The sequence below is a fragment of the Schistocerca nitens genome, chromosome 8 (genome assembly GCF_023898315.1).
Source record: "Schistocerca nitens isolate TAMUIC-IGC-003100 chromosome 8, iqSchNite1.1, whole genome shotgun sequence".
Taxonomy (NCBI): Eukaryota; Metazoa; Arthropoda; class Insecta; order Orthoptera; family Acrididae; genus Schistocerca; species Schistocerca nitens.
In genome coordinates, this window is record NC_064621.1 from 245908868 (window position 1) to 245930091 (window position 21224).

At 46.3% G+C, this 21224-nt stretch overlaps 1 protein-coding gene across 2 annotated transcripts in view; it reads right to left on the bottom strand.

Moving 5' to 3' along the window:
• Window positions 1–544: 544 nt before the first annotated feature.
• Window positions 545–21224, bottom strand: part of LOC126198517 (LIRP) — a 248135-nt gene continuing 227455 nt past the window's right edge. For both annotated transcript variants that reach the window (XM_049934903.1, XM_049934900.1), the window contains exons 2-3: window positions 6592–6799; window positions 545–1070 (exon numbers count right to left, since the gene is read on the bottom strand). In XM_049934903.1, coding sequence (XP_049790860.1) covers window positions 847–1070; window positions 6592–6799 — 432 coding nt within the window. In that variant the 3' untranslated portion in view covers window positions 545–846. The remainder of the gene's footprint in view (window positions 1071–6591; window positions 6800–21224) is intronic.

The following is a 21224-nucleotide window of genomic DNA, read 5'->3' on the forward strand; positions in this document are numbered from 1 at the left end:
CTGGCCGCCTATTATTCGGCGGCGCAGCAAACACTGTGAGTTTTCACCAACGGCTACAAAAAAGAATTGCAGTTCCCAGTGGTTTTCAAACGACTGAGAACATATCTCCCGTCCTTTGCTTTTTCACAGTACTTGCCATTTCTCAGTACTTCTCTGTTGAGGTTACGGTCACCAGGGGTAAACAAGACTGGACATGTTGCGCTCTTGCTTGTACCACAGGGAAGTGGAGCCGCCGCCGTTCATTTAGGACACATGTCTAATAACAGATGTCGCTGTCGCTCGCTGTCCCACACGTGCGCACATGTGCAGCACTTCCGCACGTCTGCACACTGTGCAGCGTTTGGCCGGCCCTGCCCTACGCTCTGTAAAGAAGTATGGGACTTCATCATCATCATCATCAAGTGCATGTATTAAGAGTGGAGAGGCAGCGAAGATTTATTTATTTAGTCATGGAAAATCAGAGAAATCAATATCAAAAGTGTAAATCACGCTGTACGAAAGCTCAGGGACAGGAGAGGTAAGAAACAAACAGAACATCTTTTTTTTTTAATTGTGCACATGTAAGTTTATTTTCACGAGTTTTGAACGCTTTTTTTTTGTACCAACTTTCGTCTTACGAATCACATGAAACGTATACAATTTGCAGTAAAAACAAATGCGAAATAAGAAGAATAATACTGATCGGAAGCGCGGGCGCCCCCTCGTGCGTTGCTTACGGGAGGCGAGCGCGGCTTCGGCCGGCCCCCCTGCCGCCGGGAGCTGGCCCCGGCCCCGGCGTGCAGGGACAATAAATAAGTGGCGCACGGCACGGCGGTGGAGCGGTGGCGGCGGCGACGGTGGCGGCGACTACCGGCGGCCGCAGTACGTCTGCAGCTCGCTGATGCTGCAGCTCTTGCGGCAGCACTCGTCGAAGACGCCGCGCGTGCGCCGCCGGAAGACGGCGGCCGTCAGCAGGCCGCCCGCGCTCGGCCGCGCCAGCACGGGGTACGGCGGCAGCGCCGGCGCCTCCACCTCCTCGTCGGCCGACTGCCCGCTCCAGTAGTTGTCTTCAGACTCCGCGTCCGACACATCTGCAACACGGTCGCGTCACCATCACAACCCGTGCCCACCTAGTGCCTTCCCCTACAGCAACGAACAAGAAAATTTCGCGGAAATGATTACGCGAGATTAGCGAAATAAGGCGAATCTGGCCATTAAAATTGCTAGACCAAGAAGAAATGCAGATGATAAACGGGTATTCATTGGACAAATATATTATACTAGAACTGACATGTGATTACATTTTCACGCGGGGTTGGTTGCATAGATCCTGAGAAATCAGTACCCAGAACAACCACCTCTGGCACTAATAACGGCCTTGATAAGCCTGGGCATTGAGTCAAACAGAGCTTGGATGGCGTGTACAGGTACAGCCGCCCATGCAGCTTCAACACGATACCACAGTTCATCAACAGTAGTGACTGGCGTATTGTGACGAGCCAGTTGATCGGCCACCATTGACCAGACGTTTTCAGTTGGTGAGAGATCTAGAGAATGTGCTGGCCAGGGCAGCAGTCGAACATTTTCTGTATCCAGAAAGGCCCGTACAGGACCTGCAACATGAGGTCGTGCATTATCCTGCTGAAATGTAGGGTTTCGCAGGGATCGAATGAAGGGTAGAGTCACGGGTCGTAACACATCTGGAATGTAACGTCCACTGTTCAAAGTGCCGTCAATGCGAACAAGAGGTGACCGAAACGTGTAACCAATGGCACCCCATACCATCACGCTGGGTGATACGCCAGTATGGCGATGACGAATACACGCTTCCAACGTGCGTTCACCGCGATGTCGCCAAACACGGACGCGACCATCTTGATGCTGTAAACAGAACCTGGATTCATCCGAAAAAAAGACGTTTTGCCATCCGTGCACCCCGGTACGTCGTTGAGTACACCATCGGAGGCCCTCCTGTTTGTGATGCAGCGTCAAGGGTAACCGCAGCCATTGTCTCCGAGCTGATAGTCCACGCTGCTGCAAACGTCGACGAACTTTTCGTGCAGATCGTTGTTGTCTTGCAAACATCCCCATCTGTTGACTCAGGAATCGAGACGTTGCTGCACGATCTATTACAGCCATACGGATAAGATGCCTGTCACCTCGACTGCTAGTGATACGAGGCCGTTGGGATCCAGCACGGCGTTCCGTATTACCCTCCTGAACCCACCGATTCCATATTCTGCTAACAGTCATTGGATCTCGACCAACGCGAGCAGCAATGTCGCGATACGATAAACCGCAATCACGATAGGCTACAGTCCGACCTTTATCAAAGTGGGAAACGTGATGGTACGCATTTCTCCTCCTTACACGAGGCATCACAACAACTTTTCACCAGGCAACGCCGGTCAACTGCTGTTTGTGTATGAGAAATCGGTTGGAAACTTTCCTCCTCATGTCAGCAGGTTGTAGGTGTCGCCACCGGCGCCAACCTTGTGTGAATGATCTGAAAAGCTAATCATTTGCATATCATAGCATCTTCTTCAAGTCCGTTAAATTTCGTGTCTGTATCACCTCATCTTCGTGGTGTAGCAATTTTAATGGGCAATAGTGTATAAATTTGCCGTGTTAAAATGTTTAAATCTGAGGACGACAGTTTACTGATATTGACAGCTGACAGCTGTTGAATGTCACGAGTGGATTTTGTCCGATTTGGTAGCTGCGGGGTCAGCGCAGCTACTTGCCAACCGAAAGGGTTCTACTCCTGGCCGGGTCGTAGATTTTCTCCGCTCGAGAACTGCGTGTTGTGTTGTTCTCACGTTCGTACCGTCGTAACTGACAAGAAAATCGTCTCCAGTATGCTATCATATCGTCTTTTCGTTACTGAAATAGCTGAATGGAAGCGACCCGAAACCCAATAAAAAAAGAGAATTGTATTTTGAATTCTGTTCGTGTATATGACAGTTCGGTTCCCGGTTAATGAACTTCGATGTGACGACGAAAATAGTACCGAAATTGGAAAAAAAGAGGCCTCATCGAATCTGCCAAATAACAGCGAATACGACATCGAACCACGTACAAAAACAAAAAACTGAATTTAGTAAAAAAATAACGCCGAATTTGGAAAAAATAATGCGCAGTTTGGCAAATTAACCACCAAATAGGAGGCAGAAAAAGAAGGGGTAGGGACGAGATTCCAAGTAAGGTAACTACTATACTACGAGGAGTGTCCAATAAGTAAAGTAACATTTTTTTTCTCGGTCGATTTCGATTGAAAAAAATGCGGAATTTGTTGTGGGACATCGTGCAATATTTCCGTTTCATCCCCTATGGATTCATGAAGTTCCGTTAGGTGGCGGCGCTACACGCAGCCTTGACTATGGCGTCTGGAACAGAGGTGCGTACCAAATAGAGAGCAGTCATTGTGTTTGTTTTGCGGAGCATCGCAGATATTCATAGGCGCTTGTAGAATTTCTACGCAGACTTGGCAGCGAACAAAAGCACGGTGTGTCGTTGGGCGAGGTGTCTGTCATCATCACAACAAAGTAGCGCGAACCTGTCTTATCCCATGTGTGCCGGCCTGCCGCACCTAGCTGTGACTCCCGCAGTATTGGAACGTGCGGACACTCTCATTCGAGATAATAAAATGGAACACCTGCAGCCGTCCTTTCGATTTTATCTATTATGCAGCTACCAGTTTCGGTGATTCAATACACCATCTTCTGACCTTTAACTGACGCTGAAGAGATGAACTCCAATCCCATTAGTGGCCAATGTCTATGAACTGGTTTCCGTAGACTATCGTAACAACGGTGTTGTGTCTGCAACCATTAACTACGAGCTCTCGCTGTGATAGTAGCCTGTGGAAACCAGTTCAGAGATGTTGATCATTAATACGGCTGTGTATACGATTGTAGTTCACCCGCTCATCGTCAATTAAGGCTTGAAGATGGTGTACTGAATCACCGAAACTGGTAGCTATATAATAAACAACATCGACAGTGTCTTCATGGGGAAACACAGAACGCAAATGAAAGCCTAAATAGCGCCGCCACCTAACGGAACTTCATGAAACCATAGGGGCTGAAACGGAAATATTGCAAGATGTACCACAACAAATTCCCCATTTTCTTCAACCGAAATCAACCGAGAAAAAAAAGTGTTACATTACCTATTGGACGCTCCTCGTAATATAGTAGTTACCTTACTTCAAATCTCCTCTCTACCCCTTCTTTTTCTGTCTCGCATTTGGTGGTTATTTTGCCAAATTGGGCATTATTTCTTTCCAAATTCGGCGTTACGTTTTTACTAAATTCAGTTTTTGGTTTTTTTGCCTGATTTGATGTTGCATTTTTACCAAATTCAATGCTTTTTTTGCCAGATTTGGTGTTTTTTTTACCAAATTCAATATCGTTCTCTTGCCAAATTCCCTGTTGTATTTTGCCATATTCATTGGTTTTTTGTCGTATTCGCTCTTATTTGGCAGATTCGATTTGGTTTTTGTTCCCGTTTAGGTGCTATTTTCATCGTCACATCGAAGTTCATTAACCGGGAACTGGACTGTCATTCTAAGATTATACGCGAACAGAATTCAAAATGCAATTCTCTTTTTTTATTGGGTTTCGGACCGCTCCCATTCAGCTAGTTCAGTAACGAAAAGACGATATGATAGCATACTGGAGACGATTTTCTTGTCAGTTACGACGATCCGAACGTAAGAACAACACAACACCCAGTTCTGGAGCGGAGAAAATCTTTAAACTGCATTTTCTGTGTTTTATGTGTTTTGCATTATCAGAAGCCTTTATTCAAGAGGTAGGTCTATATGAGATAATGCTCTAAAATTTGGAGGAGCTGTGCAAAACATGTCGCTGTCGCATTGGAACTAAAGAATATAATATCCTTTAAATAAATTCTGCAAATGATTGCAAAAAAATATGTGATTTTGGGTGCACAAATTTCAAAACTTTGTAAATAATGAAACTGTGAACAGAAATCAGTGGTGGTGGTTAGTGTTTAACGTCCCGTCGACAACGAGGTCATTAGAGACGGAGCTCATGCTCGGGTTAGGGAAAGAAATCGGCCGTGCCCTTTCAAAGGAACCATCCCGGCATTGGCCTGAAGCGATTTAGGGAAATCACGGAAAACCTAAATCAGGATGGCTGGAGACGGGATTTAACCGTCGTCCTCCCGAATGCGAGTCCAGTGTGCTAACCAATGCACCACCTCGCTTGGTACAGAAATCAGTCTGTGTAGTTCAGTGATCTTACGACCCTCTTAGGACTCTACAATAATATTTTTAAATTGATTGCATTGTTAGAAATTCAGTTATGGCTTTTTATAAAAAGGCATTGAAAAATTTAAAAAGTAGTGTTTGTAGCGAACTACTCCTCCAGGCTCTTTTACTATATTTTTGCATTAAAATACGGCTCTTTGCATATGTAAGAGAAATTTCAGCATTATTAACTGTGGCTCTCTCTCTTCTCTCTTCTCAGCGATCACAGGCCCTGTAGACCACGTACTGCATCAACGATCTGCTTCCGCCGCCTTCTATCTCTCGCAGCCTCTCTCCACCCTGCGGAAATTCCTAATGCTGCCATGTCCTTCTCTATGTCATCTTTCCACCTTGTTCGAGGTCGGTCCAATGGTCTTGTTGCCTGGAGAGTTCCTTCAAATGCTTTCTTGGTGTTTCTATTGTTTTCCATTCTGGCCACATGTCCAGCCCATTGTAGTCTCCTACTTTTTAATTTCTGGATGATAGTGAGTTGCTTCATTAACTGATAAATTTCATTGTTCTTTCGAATTCCGCATACGCCATTCTCCAACACAGGTCCCCAGATTTTTCTCATTACTTTTCTTTCGAAAACATTCAGTTTTTCTCTTTCATTCTTTGTAAGCGTCCAGCTTTCTGAACCGTACAGTACAATGGGGCAGATAATAGTGTTGTATATCTTCATTTTTGTGGTGATTGACAAAGCTTTACTTTTGAGTCGGTTGCTTAGTGGGTACAGACGTCTAGACCCTGAGGCTATTCTTTCGTTTATATCCATTGTTATGATATTTTTACTGTTGAAACGTGATCCAAGGTATTTAAACTGGAGAACTTTTCTGAATTTAGAATTTTGGTCAATTTTAAAGTAAGGATTTGGGTTTATGACTCGACCTATTTCCATATATTCGGTTTTCTCTTAGTTAATCAAAAGCCCGATTTTGCTGGTACTGTGCCTGAGAGATCTGTATATGTCTTTCTGTTCTTCTTCAGTTTTACTCAGCAACACTATATCATCTGCATAAGCCAGGAGTTTTACTTCACTGTGTTCGAATCGGAGACCATTGTACAGATGTAAATTACTCTCCCGAACCACTTTCTCTAATGCAGGGTTGAAGAGGACACATGAAAGAGCGCCTCCCTGTCGTAAGCCTGTTTTAATTGGAAAGGTGGGGGATATGGGTCCTCTGAACTTCACTGCTGCCTGGGAGCCATCCATGCACAGTGTGGCTAGAAAGGTTTTTTATCGAAATGTTTACATTTTCTTTAGACACAACTGCGACACACCTTGAGGAAAGAGGCCATTCACCCCGGGCTGTGTAGGAGTGCTGGTAGGTGCTCACCTTGGGAAGCCTTCTTGAACATGGTGTTGTAGTTGCCACGGCAGACGATCTTGAGCGCGTTGGAGAGCTTCTCGCCGCAGTAGCGGGCCACCGGCTGCGGCGCGCCGCTGCGCTTGGGCGACAGGAGGAACAGGTCGGACTGCGCCTGCGTGGCCGTGCACAGGCACACCGCCAGCACGGCGAGCAGTCGGAGGCACAGCTTCCACATCTGCAACACACAGGCGCACCCGCGCGTTACTCACCGTCCGCAGTCACAGAGCACTGAGAGGGAGCTACAACTAGATAAGCACCCGCCCAGGTAGCCGCGCACGTTAACGCGGTTGTGGTTTTTAGGCGGTTTCCCACATCCCACTAGGTGAATATCGGGCTGGTTCCCACATTCTGCCTCCGATACATGCTACGCAAACACTTAGAATAATTTCTCACACTTGGCGCGCAGAATTTACTCTATACGCGGACAGAAAGGGTACAGTGCTTCTGTTCTGGAGGTTGAATAGGAGACTGATGGCCTTAGCTGTCTGGTATCCTCAAACCATTCCTCAGAACCAGTATCAGTAGATATGTGCAGGGAAATCCTGTACAGACATTGGTGGACAAAGAGTGGCAACCAGTGTAGCAGGGTCTTGTGTTGGCCATAGCTGAAGCGTTAAGCTTCCACAAGAGGTCCACTTCATCTCTGGCAGTGAGGACTTCAGGGAGAACTATCTAAAACTTCCAAATATTTCAGAGAAAACTTGAAGTGGCATCTCATTTTATTGTCTTATCAGTAGTCTGCACTACAGTATGGAGAGAAGGTATGGTATACAAGTTTCTTCGTGTAGTTCCTCACAAACCAATCACTCACCTAATCGAGAGTGTGTTAAACGACCGAGTGTTCCAAGTATACATAGCAGTCGATATCTGCTCCACAACAAAACTAAAGTATGGCCTTCCACAAGGATCAGTCCTAAGCCCACTTTTATTCAGCTTGTAGACTGTCTGATAAAAAAACATCCAGACACAGCAAACGATGCAGAATTGCCCACTAGGCGTCTCGAGAGGAGGATCGGCCAGTATGAAAGAAAGCAGGGAGTATTGTATTGTCAGCAGAGGAGCAGTAACAGCTGAGACAGTGCGTCAGGAGAGCTCAGGGACTTCGAACGTGGACTTCTCATCGGATGCCGCCTGAGTAACAAATTCATCAAGGGTATTTCTGCTCTTCTAATGCTGCCAAAATCGACTGTTGGTGATATGACTGTGAAGTGAAATCGTGAAGGAACATCCACAACTAAATCACCAGGCAGACGTCGTGTACTGACGAACAGGAAACGTCGAGCATCGCTGTGGGTCGCTGCAAAATATCGCGTAAAATCAGATGGAGGAATCCACTGGTGGAGCCGGCCGCGGTGGCCGAGAGGTTCTAGGTATTTCAATCCAGAACCGCGGGACTGCTACGGTGGCAGGTTCGAATACTGCCTCGGACATGGATGTGTGTGACGTCCTTAGGTTAGTTAGGTTTAAATAGTTGTAAGTTCTAGGGGACTGAAGACCTCGGCTGTTAAGTCCCATAGTGCTCAGAGCCATTTGAAACGTAAACGTAGATAATCTCCTGCTTGTACCAGCATGACATAAGACGAACACTTCAGCCCATAATTCTGTATAACCGTAACGTGATTTCATCCTAGCTGCACAAGATAACAGTAACTGCTTGACAAATGCGGACCTAGACCCAGACGTTTCAATAAGTGCAAATAGTAGCTTTAGAAAAATATCAACTTTCACGCTCTACGACCTTAACCAAGTCTGCAGTTCCGAATATGTACCCTTGGAGCGCTGGTGCAGACTTACTTGTTAGGTGTATCGTTTGATACGGCTAACGAGAAAGTTGGCAGTTCCAGACTTGTACGCTTCGGGCGCTGATGCATACTTGTATTCGATAGGTGTGCCGTATAATAACGGCTTAAGACAATCTTTCCCGCCCGGTTAGCCGTGCGGTCCAACGCACGGCTTTCAGGAGCGGGAAGGAGCGCCTGGTCCCCATCACGAATCCGGCCGGCGGACTTGTGTCGACGTCCGGTGAGCCGGCCAGTCTGTGGGTGGTTCTTTGGCGGTTTTCCTTCTGCTTCGGCGAATGCGGGCTGGGTCCCCTTATTCCGCCTCAGCTACACTATGTCGGCGATTGCTGCGTGAGCAAGTTCTCCACGTACGCGTACACCACCATTACTCTACCACGCATACATAGGGGTTACACTCGTCTGGTGTGAAAAGTTCCCTGGGGGTCCACCGGGGGCCGAACCGCACAATAACCCTGGGTTCGGTGTGGGACGGCTGAGGGGTGAAGTGGACTGCGGCAGTCGTCGTGGGGTTGTGGACCACTGCGGCTGCGGCGGGGACGGAGCCTCTCCGTCGTTTCTAGGCCCCCGGTTAACATACAACATACAAGACGATCTTCTTCCGAACAACAAAATTCAAATACGATTTCTGAATGACAAATCCACTGCCCAGTTTTTCTTTATGTACAGAAAGCAGGTGGATTTACCCCCTTTTTTGCGTTTGCACTAAAATGGTAATTTATTCCCATCGGATGTTTTTAGCATGACGCCTGCACGATGTTGCTACGTTAATGGTCACTAGTGTAGTTGGCAGAGCGCAGACGTAGAAGACCCGTTTGCAGACTGCAGGGGCGACGGCGGGCGCTTCGAGGGGCTCTGGCGGGCCCCCGTGCCGCGGCGTCTCCCGAAGTGCCTCCGAAGGTCGCCGTAATTGCCTGCAGGGGGACCACGTGGCGGGGGCCCGGCCAGCGCCGCGCGCGGCCACACGCCTCACCTTGCACCGCTCGTTTCCGACAACTGCGCCAATTGCCCGTTCGCGGAATGCTTCAGCCGCTGGCCCGCCTCTGACGTCAAACTTTCGCCGTTCCTTTGTGTGACCACGCCGGCCTCTTTTTGTCTTCACAAATTCGGGCTACTGTAATACCACACCATCAAACAGTGCCCGTATCATGTTAATATAAAAGAATACTCGCAGAATTAAGAAGGGTAATATCAAAAACTAACACTAATTACACTCCTGGAAATTGAAATAAGAACACCGTGAATTCATTGTCCCAGGAAGGGGAAACTTTATTGACACATTCCTGGGGTCAGATACATCACATGATCACACTGACAGAACCACAGGCACATAGACACAGGCAACAGAGCATGCACAATGTCGGCTCTAGTACAGTGTATATCCACCTTTCGCAGCAATGCAGGCTGCTATTCTCCCATGGAGACGATCGTAGAGATGCTGGATGTAGTCCTGTGGAACGGCTTGCCATGCCATTTCCACCTGGCGCCTCAGTTGGACCAGCGTTCGTGCTGGACGTGCAGACCGCGTGAGACGACGCTTCATCCAGTCCCAAACATGCTCAATGGGAGACAGATCCGGAGATCTTGCTGGCCGGGTAGTTGACTTACACCTTCTAGAGCACGTTGGGTGGCACGGGATACATGCGGACGTGCATTGTCCTGTTGGAACAGCAAGTTCCCTTGCCGGTCTAGGAATGGTAGAACGATGGGTTCGATGACGGTTTGGATGTACCGTGCACTATTCAGTGTCCCCTCGACGATCACCAGTGGTGTACGGCCAGTGTAGGAGATCGCTCCCCACACCATGATGCCGAGTGTTGGCCCTGTGTGCCTCGGTCGTATGCAGTCCTGATTGTGGCGCTCACCTGCACGGCGCCAAACACGCATACGATCATCATTGGCACCAAGGCAGAAGCGACTCCCATCGCTGAAGACGACACGTCTCCATTCGTCCCTCCATTCACGCCTGTCGCGACACCACTGGAGGCGGGCTGAACGATGTTGGGGCGTGAGCGGAAGACGGCCTAACGGTGTGCGGGACCGTAGCCCAGCTTCATGGAGACGGTTGCGAATGGTCCTCGCCGATACCCCAGGAGCAACAGTGTCCCTAATTTGCTGGGAAGTGGCGGTGCGGTCCCCTACGGCACTGCGTAGGATCCTACGGTCTTGGCGTGCATCCGTGCGTCGCTGCGGTCCGGTCCCAGGTCGACGGGCACGTGCACCTTCCGCCGACCACTGGCGACAACATCGATGTACTGTGGAGACCTCACGCCCCACGTGTTGAGCAATTCGGCGGTACGTCCACCCGGCCTCCCGCATGCCCACTATACGCCCTCGCTCAAAGTCCGTCAACTGCACATACGGTTCACATCCACGCTGTCGCGGCATGCTACCAATGTTAAAGACTGCGATGGAGCTCCGTATGCCACGGCAAACTGGCTGACACTGACGGCGGCGGTGCACAAATGCTGCGCAGCTAGCGCCATTCGACGGCCAACACCGCGGTTCCTGGTGTGTCCGCTGTGCCGTGCGTGTGATCATTGCTTGTACAGCCCTCTCGCAGTGTCCGGAGCAAGTATGGTGGGTCTGACACACCGGTGTCAATGTGTTCTTTTTTCCATTTCCAGGAGTGTATTTACAGACGAATGGAAAAACTGGTAGAAGCTGACTTCGAGGAAGATCAGTTTGGATTCCATAGAAATGTTGGAACACGTGAGGCAATACTGACCCTGCGACTTATCTTAGAAAATAGATTAAGGAAAGGCAAACCTAAGTTACTAGCATTTGTAGACTTAGAGAAAGCTTTTGACAATGTTGACTGGAATAATCTGTTTCAAATTCTGAAGGTGGCTGGGGTAAAATACAGGGAGCGAAAGGCTATTTACAATTTGTACAGAAACCAGATGGCAGTTATAAGAGTCGAGGGACATGAAAGGGAAGCAGTGGTTAGGAAGGGAGTGAGACAGGGTTGTAGCCTCTCCCCGATGCTATTCAATCTGTATATTGAGTAAGCAGTAAAGGAAACAAAAGAAAAGTTCGGAGTAGGTGTTAAAATCCATGGAGAAGAAATAAAAACTTTGAGGTTCGCTGATGACATTGTAATTCTGTCAGAGACAGCAAAGGACTTGGAAGAGCAGTTGAACGGAATGGATAGTGTCTTGAAAGCAGGATATAAGATGAACATCAACAAAAGCAAAACGAGGATAATGGAATGTAGTCGAATTAAGTCGAGTGATTCTGAGGGTATTAGATTAGGAAATGAGACGCTTAAAGTAGTAAACGAGTTTTGCTATTTGGGGAACAAAATAATTGATGATGTTGGAAGTAGAGAGGATATAAAATGTAGACTGGCAATGGCAAGGAAAGCGTTTCTGAAGAAGAGAAATTCGTTAACATCGAGTATAGATTTAAGGGTCAGGAAGTCGTTTCTGAAAGTATTTGTATGGAGTGTAGCCATGTATGAAAGTGAAACGTGGACGATAAACAGGATAGAAAAGAAGAGAATAGAAGCTCTCGAAACGTGGTGCTACGGAAGAATGCTGACGATTCGTTGGGTAGATCACGTAACTAATGAGGAGATACTGAACAGAATTGGGCAGAAGAGGAATTTGGGATACAACTTGACTAGAAGAAGGGATCGGTTCCTAGGACATGTTCTGAGGCATCAAGGGATCACCAATTTAGTACTGGAGGGCAGCGTGGAGGGTAAAAATCGTAAAGGGAGACGAAGATATGAATACACTGAGGAGATTCAGAAGGATGTAGTTTGCAATAGTTACTTGGAGATGAAGAAGCTTGCGCAGGACAGAGTAGCATGGAGAGCTGCATCAAACCAGTCTCAGGACTGAAGACCACAACACAAACAGCACATTTTATACTTGATTTATAATTGGACTTCGTTTTCTCTGTTAGCTACGGGAAGTTGGCCTTTAGCAACGAATGTTGTTGTTAAGTGATTTAATAGGTTAAAATCATGGTGAAAATCTATTTCCTTTAGCCATTTTCTCAAAATATCATGAAAAAAAAATGGCTCTGAGCACTATGGGACTCAACTGCTGTGGTCATAAGTCCCCTAGAACTTAGAACTACTTAAACCTAACTAACCTAAGGACAGCACACAACACCCAGCCATCACGAGGCAGAGAAAATCCCTGACCCCGCCGGGAATCGAACCCGGGAACCCGGGCGTGAAAATATCATGAACATGGATGTTAAATGTCAAGACCTAGACCTAAGAGAAAATTTAATAAACGACCAGAAAATAGGATGAGAGAATGAAATCAGCTTATTGGGAAGTACCGTCTGCTTCACAGATCAAAAAGACGTCCCGAAAAATAAAAAATAAAAACTGAAAGATCCAGTTACATTACTGGAGCCATTTAGAGAACACTGGATAAAAAAGTGAGGTAAGAAACTCTAATAAAGTTCTCCAAATTTGGATAAAGTAGCTGTATGCAGAATATCTTATATAATAACGAATACAACAATCACACAAGAACTAGGACATAAAAGCACAAAGGAGTTTAGAAATAAATGGAGAGACGATGTCACAAGAATGAATGGAAATAGAAAGCCCAACATAATAATGAATTATCGACATTGGTAAGATCGAAAGGTTAAGAGAGAGGTGGAGATGTCAAGTAGAAACTAACCACAGACAATTAGGGCATCGAGCAAGGGGATATAACAAGTAAATACGAACACTTGAAGAAGGAGGAAGTACTACATAAAAAAGGACTGGGTTGGAGCTACGTTCCTTGTTCAGTCATATGTGTTGTGTGCCTTTACCTTCTCATTCAATAATCTTCTGCACACGAGTGTATCAGTAATATCACAGACGAGTGTATCATCAGGAGTGCCCCTGGGAAAAATGAAATTATTGCTAGTATTTTCAGTATAGGCTACATAAATCATCTGGCGGACTGGGTGAGCAGCAATCAACGGCTGTTTGTTGATGATGCTCTACTGTAATGGAAGGTGTTCTCGTTGAGTAACTGTAGGAGGATACAAGATGGTTTAGAAAAAAATTCTAGTTGGTACGATGAATGGCAGCTAGCTCTCAATGTAGAAAAATGTAAGTTAATGCACATGATTAGGAAAAACCAACCGGTAATGTTCGAATTAAGCATTAGAAGTGTTCTGGTTGACGCAGTCACTGCGATTAAATATGTAGCCGCTACTTTGCAAAGTGATATGAAATTGAACGAGCATGTAAGGATTTTAATAGGGAAGATGAATTGTCGACTTCGGTTTATTGGGAGAAAGTGTGGTTGATCTGTAAAGAAAACCGCATATAGGGAACTAGTGCGAACCATTATTGAATACTGCCCGAGTGTTGGAATCAGCACCAGATAGTATTAAAGGGAGACATCAAAGAAATTCAGAGTCTGTCTGCTAGACTTGTTACCTGTAGCGTCGAACAAACGCGAATATTGCGGAGATGCTTCGGGAACTCAAATGAGAATTCCTGGAGGGCGACGTTCTTTTCGAAGAACATTATTGCGAAAATTTAAAGAAACGGCAATTGAAGCTGACTGCAGAACGGATTCTACTGCCGCCAACGCAGATTTCGTCGAAGGAGAACGAAGGTAATAGACTTTAGGACTAGTACGGAGGCACAAGGTCGTTTTTCGCTCACTCTATTTGCGAATGTAACACGAAACAATTTCTTTGCAGTTTTTATTGGCTTTCGAACCGTGCCCCCTCAACCATCTCAATATTGGAATATGAATTATGACGGTATGAACGTAAGGACAATACACCACCTAGTCTTAGAGCAGACAAAATCTGCAAGCCGGCCAGGAATCGAACCCGGTCCCCTTCATTTCATTTAGCAATCCGCTTCGCTGACCGCGCAGCTAGAAAAGTAAATAACTAGTAGTGGTATAGGGTAGCCTCCACCATCCACCGAAACGGTGGCTTGCGGACTATGTATGTAGGTGTAGATAAATAATACATGTCTAGTCGCACGTCATTGTGCCTTTGGCTGCGACATACGGTTGTCACTTGACGGTCCCCTAAGATGCCCAAACCCGCTTCGTAATCAAATAAATATTTTGCAGAACATTAGTAAAATGTTCCTCCACTTAATATTGTTATCCGGTTCTGTTAAGCACTGACGGAAAATTCAGTTAATGTTCTGCATCCACATCTACATGGATACTCTGCAAATCACGCTTAAGTGCCTGGCAGTGGGTTCATCGAACCACCTTCACAATAATTCTCTATTACTCCAGTCTCGAACAGCACGTGGAAAAAACGCAAACCGACATCTTTCCGTGCGAGCTCCTATTTCCCTTATTTTGTGATGATGATCGTTTCTACCTATGAAGGTCGGTATCAACAAAAAAATTTTGCAATTGGAGGAGAAAGTTGGATATTGAAATTTCGCGAGAAGATTCCGCCGCAACGAAAGACGACTTTGTATCATGTCAGTGACACTCTCCCCCCTATTTCTCGATAACGCGAATCGTGCTGCTCTTTTTGAACTTTCTTGATGTAGTCCGTTAATACTGTCTGCTAAGGATCTCCAAAAGAGGATGGAGAAGCGTAGTGTAGCCAGTCTCTTTAGTAGATTTGTTGCATCTTCTAAGTATTCTGCCAATAAATAGAAGTCTTTGGTTCACCTTCCCCACAACACTTTCTATGTGTTATTTCCAATTAAGTTGTTCGTAATTGTAATTCCTATGTATTTAGTTGAATTTACGGCCGTTAGATTTGACTGATTTTTCGTGTAACCGAAGTGTAACGGATTCCTTTTAATACAGATGTGGATGACCTCACACTTTTCATTATTGTCAGCTGCAAATTTTTGCACCATATAGATATCTTTTGTAAATCGTTTTGCGATTTTATTTTGTTGATGACTTTACTAGACGATATACGACAGCATCAACTGCAAGCAACCTAATACGGCTGCTCCGATTGTCTCCTAAATCGTTTATATAGGTAAAGAACAGCAGTAGGCCTATAACACTGCCTTGGAGAACGCCAGAAATAACTTTTGTTTTACTCAGTGACTTTCCGTCAGTTACTAATGACGACAGGAAATCACGAATCTAGTCACATAAGTGAGACGATATTCCATAAGCACGCAATTTCACTACAAGCCGCTTGTGCGGTACAATGTCAAAAGCCTAATGGAAATCTAGAAATACGGAATCAGTTTGAATCCCTTACTGATAGAACTCAACACTTGGTGTGAGTAAAGGGCTAGTTGGGTTTCACAAGAACGATGTTTTCTAAATCGGTGTTAACTGTTTGTCAATAGACCGTACTCTTCGAGGTAATTCATAATATTCGAACACAATACATGTGCCGAAATTCTGCTGCATATCGACGTTAATGTTATGGGCCCATAATTTTCTGAATTACTCCTACTGCTTGAATAGTGGTGTGATTTATGCAACTTTCCAGTCTTTGGGTACGGATGTTTCGTCGAGTGCGTAGTTGTGTATGATTATTAAGTTTGGAGCTATTGCATCAGCATACTCTGAAAGGAGCCTAATTGGCATACATCCTGGAGCGAAACATTTGCCTTTATTAAACAGAAGAAGTGCCACAATCCACCACATCTGGGCTTGCACGCTTAAGTAATCTAAGACGAATGACAGAATCGTTCCTTTGAAAAGAACATGACTGATTTATTTCCCCGTCCTTTGTAATCCCTGAGCCCTTGACCCAACGACCTCGTAATCCTCGGGATCGTAAACTATTCCCTTACTTTCTTTTTTGTGGTGTAGTCTATACAATCTGGTCTGATTCAGTACTATGCGAAATATCGGCAGTGCTGAAGGAAGACCTCTCTCTGATGACATCGACGCATGGACCAGCCAGTGTCCGTGATTACGCAGCGCCCTACATACTCGCTAGAAGTGAAAGGGAAGACAGGCGCAGTGAAAACTGCAAAGAACACGTGCCAGTCGATCCAGGTTGTGGCAGAGCGCCGAGATTCGAAAGGAAGTCACGCAGAGCACGCTCATGTGAAAGTGTCCGTGAGGATGTTCTGCACGGATGGCCACCGCTGACCCGGTTACCGGGGCACAATGGCTATGGGAGCAACGGCGTCCTCACCTCTTTTCGATGTCCACTCTTGACACAGAAAGCTCTCCGTTATCAGTTCATGCATCGTTGAAGAAACGTCATAGTTCCATCACCAAGAGCTGATAATAGCGATAAATGATAAGACTCAAAAGTAAGTAATCCCTCCGGGAGTCGATCCCGTGACATCTCGATTTCCGCGTACCCAAGTATAAAAAAAGTGTCATATATGGTCATATCATTTGATCATATTGACTTAGAAGCTTAAAATATTTACACCGCTATCGGAACTTAGTATTTTACATAAATTTCAATTTTATTCCTCTACACATTCTGCCAAAGGCTTTCTTGAGACACCCGCCAGTTATTCGCTCCAAACGTCTCCGAGGAAATCGTGTCAGAATACAGTGTACTAAAAGCCTTTGCGGTCGAATTTACATTTACCATGTGTTTAAAAGAGTGGCACGTATTCCTATAGGGAGTTGTATTGGTCAAAACTTACAGTCCACGGATACACTGATGGTTCGTACTTTTTAACGGGCACAAAACAGTTGGCACACCCATTGACTCTTCAATAAACTAACACGCTGGGAGCAAATAAAAAATCATAAACACTTAAGTTTAAAGTGACACAGGCAAGTTACACCTTATAGCAACAACTTATATTTATAGAGTGGTTGCACAGCGACGACAACCACTTTCTGTGCATGCGTTATAACGTAATCTGTTGAGAGAACTACTCTTTGTTGTTTTCTTGTCCAGTTACTCGCGCACTTTATTATTATATGAATATAAGTGCAGATCCATCAGCAAACAGCACTGTGTATTCATTAAGGTGTACATTTAATAGCCGGCCGTTGTGGCCGTGCGGTTCTAGGCGCTTCAGTCTGGAACCGCGTGACCGCTCCGGTCGCAGGTTCGAATCCTGTCTCGGGCATGGATGTGTGTGATGTCCTTAGGTTAGTTAGGTTTAAGTAGTTCTAAGTTCTAGGGGACTGATGACCACAGATGTTAAGTCCCATAGTGCTCAGAGCCATTTCCATTGTAAATTTAATAGTCAATCTTCTTATCTCCTAAAATTCAAGTGGGTAAGCAGTTGTTTCTTGAAAACGTTGGCTATCCCGTTCTGATTTGAATGATCCTGTTGCCATCTATCGACAGCGACAAATTTCTGCCGATTAGGATAAAAATTATTATTATTGTTACTAAACATATATCAGTAAATTCATTCGGTTTTCCGGTCATAATATCCTGCTGCACCATACATTATACTGTGGTACAAAAGTCATGGGATACCTCCACATTTCGCGTCGGACCTCCTTTTGACCGGCAGGAGCTCGACGTGGCATAGACTAAGCAAATCGCTGGAAGTCCCCTGTAAAAATACTGAGCAATGCGGCATCTGTAATTGCGAAAGTGTTGCCGGTGCAGGATTTTTTGCACGAACTGGCCCCTCTAATATGTCCCATAAATGTTTGATGGGATTCACAACGGCCGGCCGCGGTAGCCGGGCGGTTCTAGGCGCTACAGTCCGGAACCGCGCGACTGCTACGGTCGCATGTTCGAATCCTGCCTCGGTCATGGATGTGTGCTGTCCTTAGGTTAGTTAGGTTTAAGTGGTTCTAAGTTCTAGGGGACTGATGACCTCAGACGTTAAGTCCCAGTGCTCAGAGCCATTTTGATTCACAACGGGCGATCCGGGTGTCCAAATCATTCGCTCGAATTGTCCAGAATGTTCTTCAAACCAAACGCGAACAATTGTGGCCCGGTGACATTGCGCATTGTCATCCATAAAACTTCCATCGTTGTTTGGGATCATGAAGTCCTTGGATGGCTGGAAAAATGGTCACAATGTAGGCGAACATAATTTCTAGTCAGTGATCGGTTCAGCTGGACCAAAGGATCCGGTCCAGTCCATGCCAACACGACCCACTCCGTTATGGAGCCACCACCAGTTTGCGCAGTGCCTTTTTGACAACTTGGGTTCATGAACTCATGGGGTGTGCGGAACACTCGAACGCTACCAGCAGCTCTTACCAACTGAAATCGGGACTTATCCGACCATACCACGTTTTTCCAGTCGTCTAGGTTCTAACCGATGAGCCGAGGAGAGGCGCTGCAGGCAATGTCGTGCTGTCAGCAAAGGCACTCGAAAAATGGTTAAAATGGCTCTGAGCACTATGCGACTTAACTTCTGAGGTCATCAGTCGCCTAGAACTTAGAACTACTTAAACCTAACTAACCTAAGCACATCACACACATCCATGCCCGAGGCAGGACTCGAACCTGCGACGGTAGCGGTCGCTCGGTTCCAGACTGTAGCGCCTAGAACCGCACGGCCACTCCAGCCGGCAGCAAAGGAACTCGCTCTGGTCGTCTGCTGCAATTAACGCCAGATTTCGCCGCTCTGTACTAACGGATACGTTCGTCGCATATCCAGTACTGATTCCTGTAGTTATTTCATGCAGCGTCGCTTGTGTCTTAGCACAGCCAACTCTACGTAAACGCAAGTTACTGTCGGTCTTTAAGTGAAGGGCGTCGGCCACTGCGTTGTCCGTGGCGAGAGGTAATGCCTTAAATTCTCGGCACACTCTTGATACTGTGCATCTCGCAATACTGAATTCTCTAACGATTTCCTAAATGTATTTCCCATGCATCAAACTTCAACTACCATTCCGCATTCAGAGTCTGTTAATTCTCGTCGTGCAGCCACAGTACTGTCGGAAAGCTTTTCACATGAATCACCTGAGTACAGTCCGCCCCCGATAGGTGAGTGGTCAGCGCGGCAGAATATCAATCCTAAGGGCCCGGGTTCGATTTCCGGCTGAGTCGGTGATTTTCTCCGCTCAGGGACTGGGTGTTGTGTTGTCCTTATCATCATCATTTCATCCCTATCGACGCGCAAGTCACCGAAGTGGCGTCAAATCGAAAGACTTTCACCCGGTGAACGGTCTACCCGACGGGAGGCCCTAGTCACACGACATTTATTTATCTGAGTACAAATGACAGCTCTCGTAATGCACTCCACGTTTATACCACGTCTACCCAATACTACCCCCGTGTGCATATCGCTATCCTATGACTTTTGCCCGTATCTCGTGGTCGTGCGGTAGCGTTCTCGCTTCCCACGCCCGGGTTCCCGGGTTCAATTCCCGGCGGGGTCAGGGATTTTCTCTGCCTCGTGATGGCTGGGTGTTGTGTGCTGTCCTTAGGTTAGTTAGGTTTAAGTAGTTCTAAGTTCTAGGGGACTTATGACCACAGCAGTTGAGTCCTATAGTGCTCAGAGCCATTTGAGCCTATGACTTTTGTCACCTCAGTGTAACTGCATGTCTGGTTCAAAATGTTCAAATGTGTGTGAAATCTTATGGGACTTAACTGCTAAGCTCATCAGTCTCTATCCTAAGGACAAACACACACGTCCATGCCCGAGGGAGGACTCGAACCTCCGCGAGGACCAGCCGCGCAGGTCATGATTGCATGTCTGGTAGTTCTAACAAGTAACGCTCCACTTTAGAGATCTATCATCAACAGTAAAACTGTCGTGGGCCCCACCAGGGATACATCACAGGCTGCTCAGTACTTTTTTTCCCAAACTAAGGCGGCAGACAATTGCTTGCTACGAAATATAGGCAGTTTACAAAATGGTTCAAATGGCTCTGAGCACTATGGGACTCAACTTCTCAGGTCATTAGTCCCCTAGAACTTAGAACTAGTTCAACCTAACCCACTTCGGCCGGCGGCAGTTTACAAGCTAGAAAATCGCACACATTGCCCATTCGAGACATCGTTCTGCCGGAAATATTCATTTATGGTGACTGGTTTCTTATCTCAAAATATTCTGTTTATAGACCTCTACAGACTGTACGATTTTGGCCCTCGAGATTTAGAACATCCTGTGTACTCGGATGTAAAATATTTGAGGTGAGGGATGCCGTTTCCAAAATAGTGTGACGTGCGACAGCGTTTGGCGGCAGCACGGGCGGGCGCTGCAGCTGTCATCCCTGCGGTTTTCGGCCGACGCTGGTCCCGCGGCAGCCGCCTCCGTGAGGTCGGCCGACGCAGAAATAGGTCGCGGGTTCAAGAGTTCGCGCGTCTCCTCTGCTCCCATTGCTGCGGAGCGGCGTCCCGCCGACAGCCGTACGACTGACTGCCTCCGCTCACGAGCAGCCCAGGGCAGCAGCCTCCGCGATTATAAGACAACGGTTCACGTAGGAGTCGAGGCAAAGAAGACAATTTTCTCTGTTACAAGCACTTCATTCCTGGAGTTTGTTTCCTGACTCACTGTAATGCACCAACGTCTTCCTTTGTTATCCACATTAGAGGGGACACGTAAAAAAAAAAAAAAAAAGAAAATCAAAGTGAATAACATTGCCGTGGGCTGAGCTTGTGCAGTACACATTTCTACCGCTGGGCGTGTGAAGCCAGTTCAATGCCGCCTGCGTTGTCGACCTGGCTTGGGTGTGTTCATCTGCAGTCATTGTTTCGTTTTGTTTTTGTTTGGTTTTTTATGATGGCAAGTTTAAGTGAACAACTTGCAGTTTCCCAAGATCACGCTATGGATAAAACTCAAGTGTACGAGTGGTTTGCTCAATTTAAAAATGGCGACATGTCGATTGATGATAAACCTCGTTATGGACGCCCATCAGCTGTCCGAAACGACGAAAATATTGAAGGAATTCGAGAGGCTGTGCTCACAGACCGTTTTAAGAAGTTTTAAGAAGATTGTGCAGCTGTGTTTGTCAAAAAAGAGTCGATTTGTGG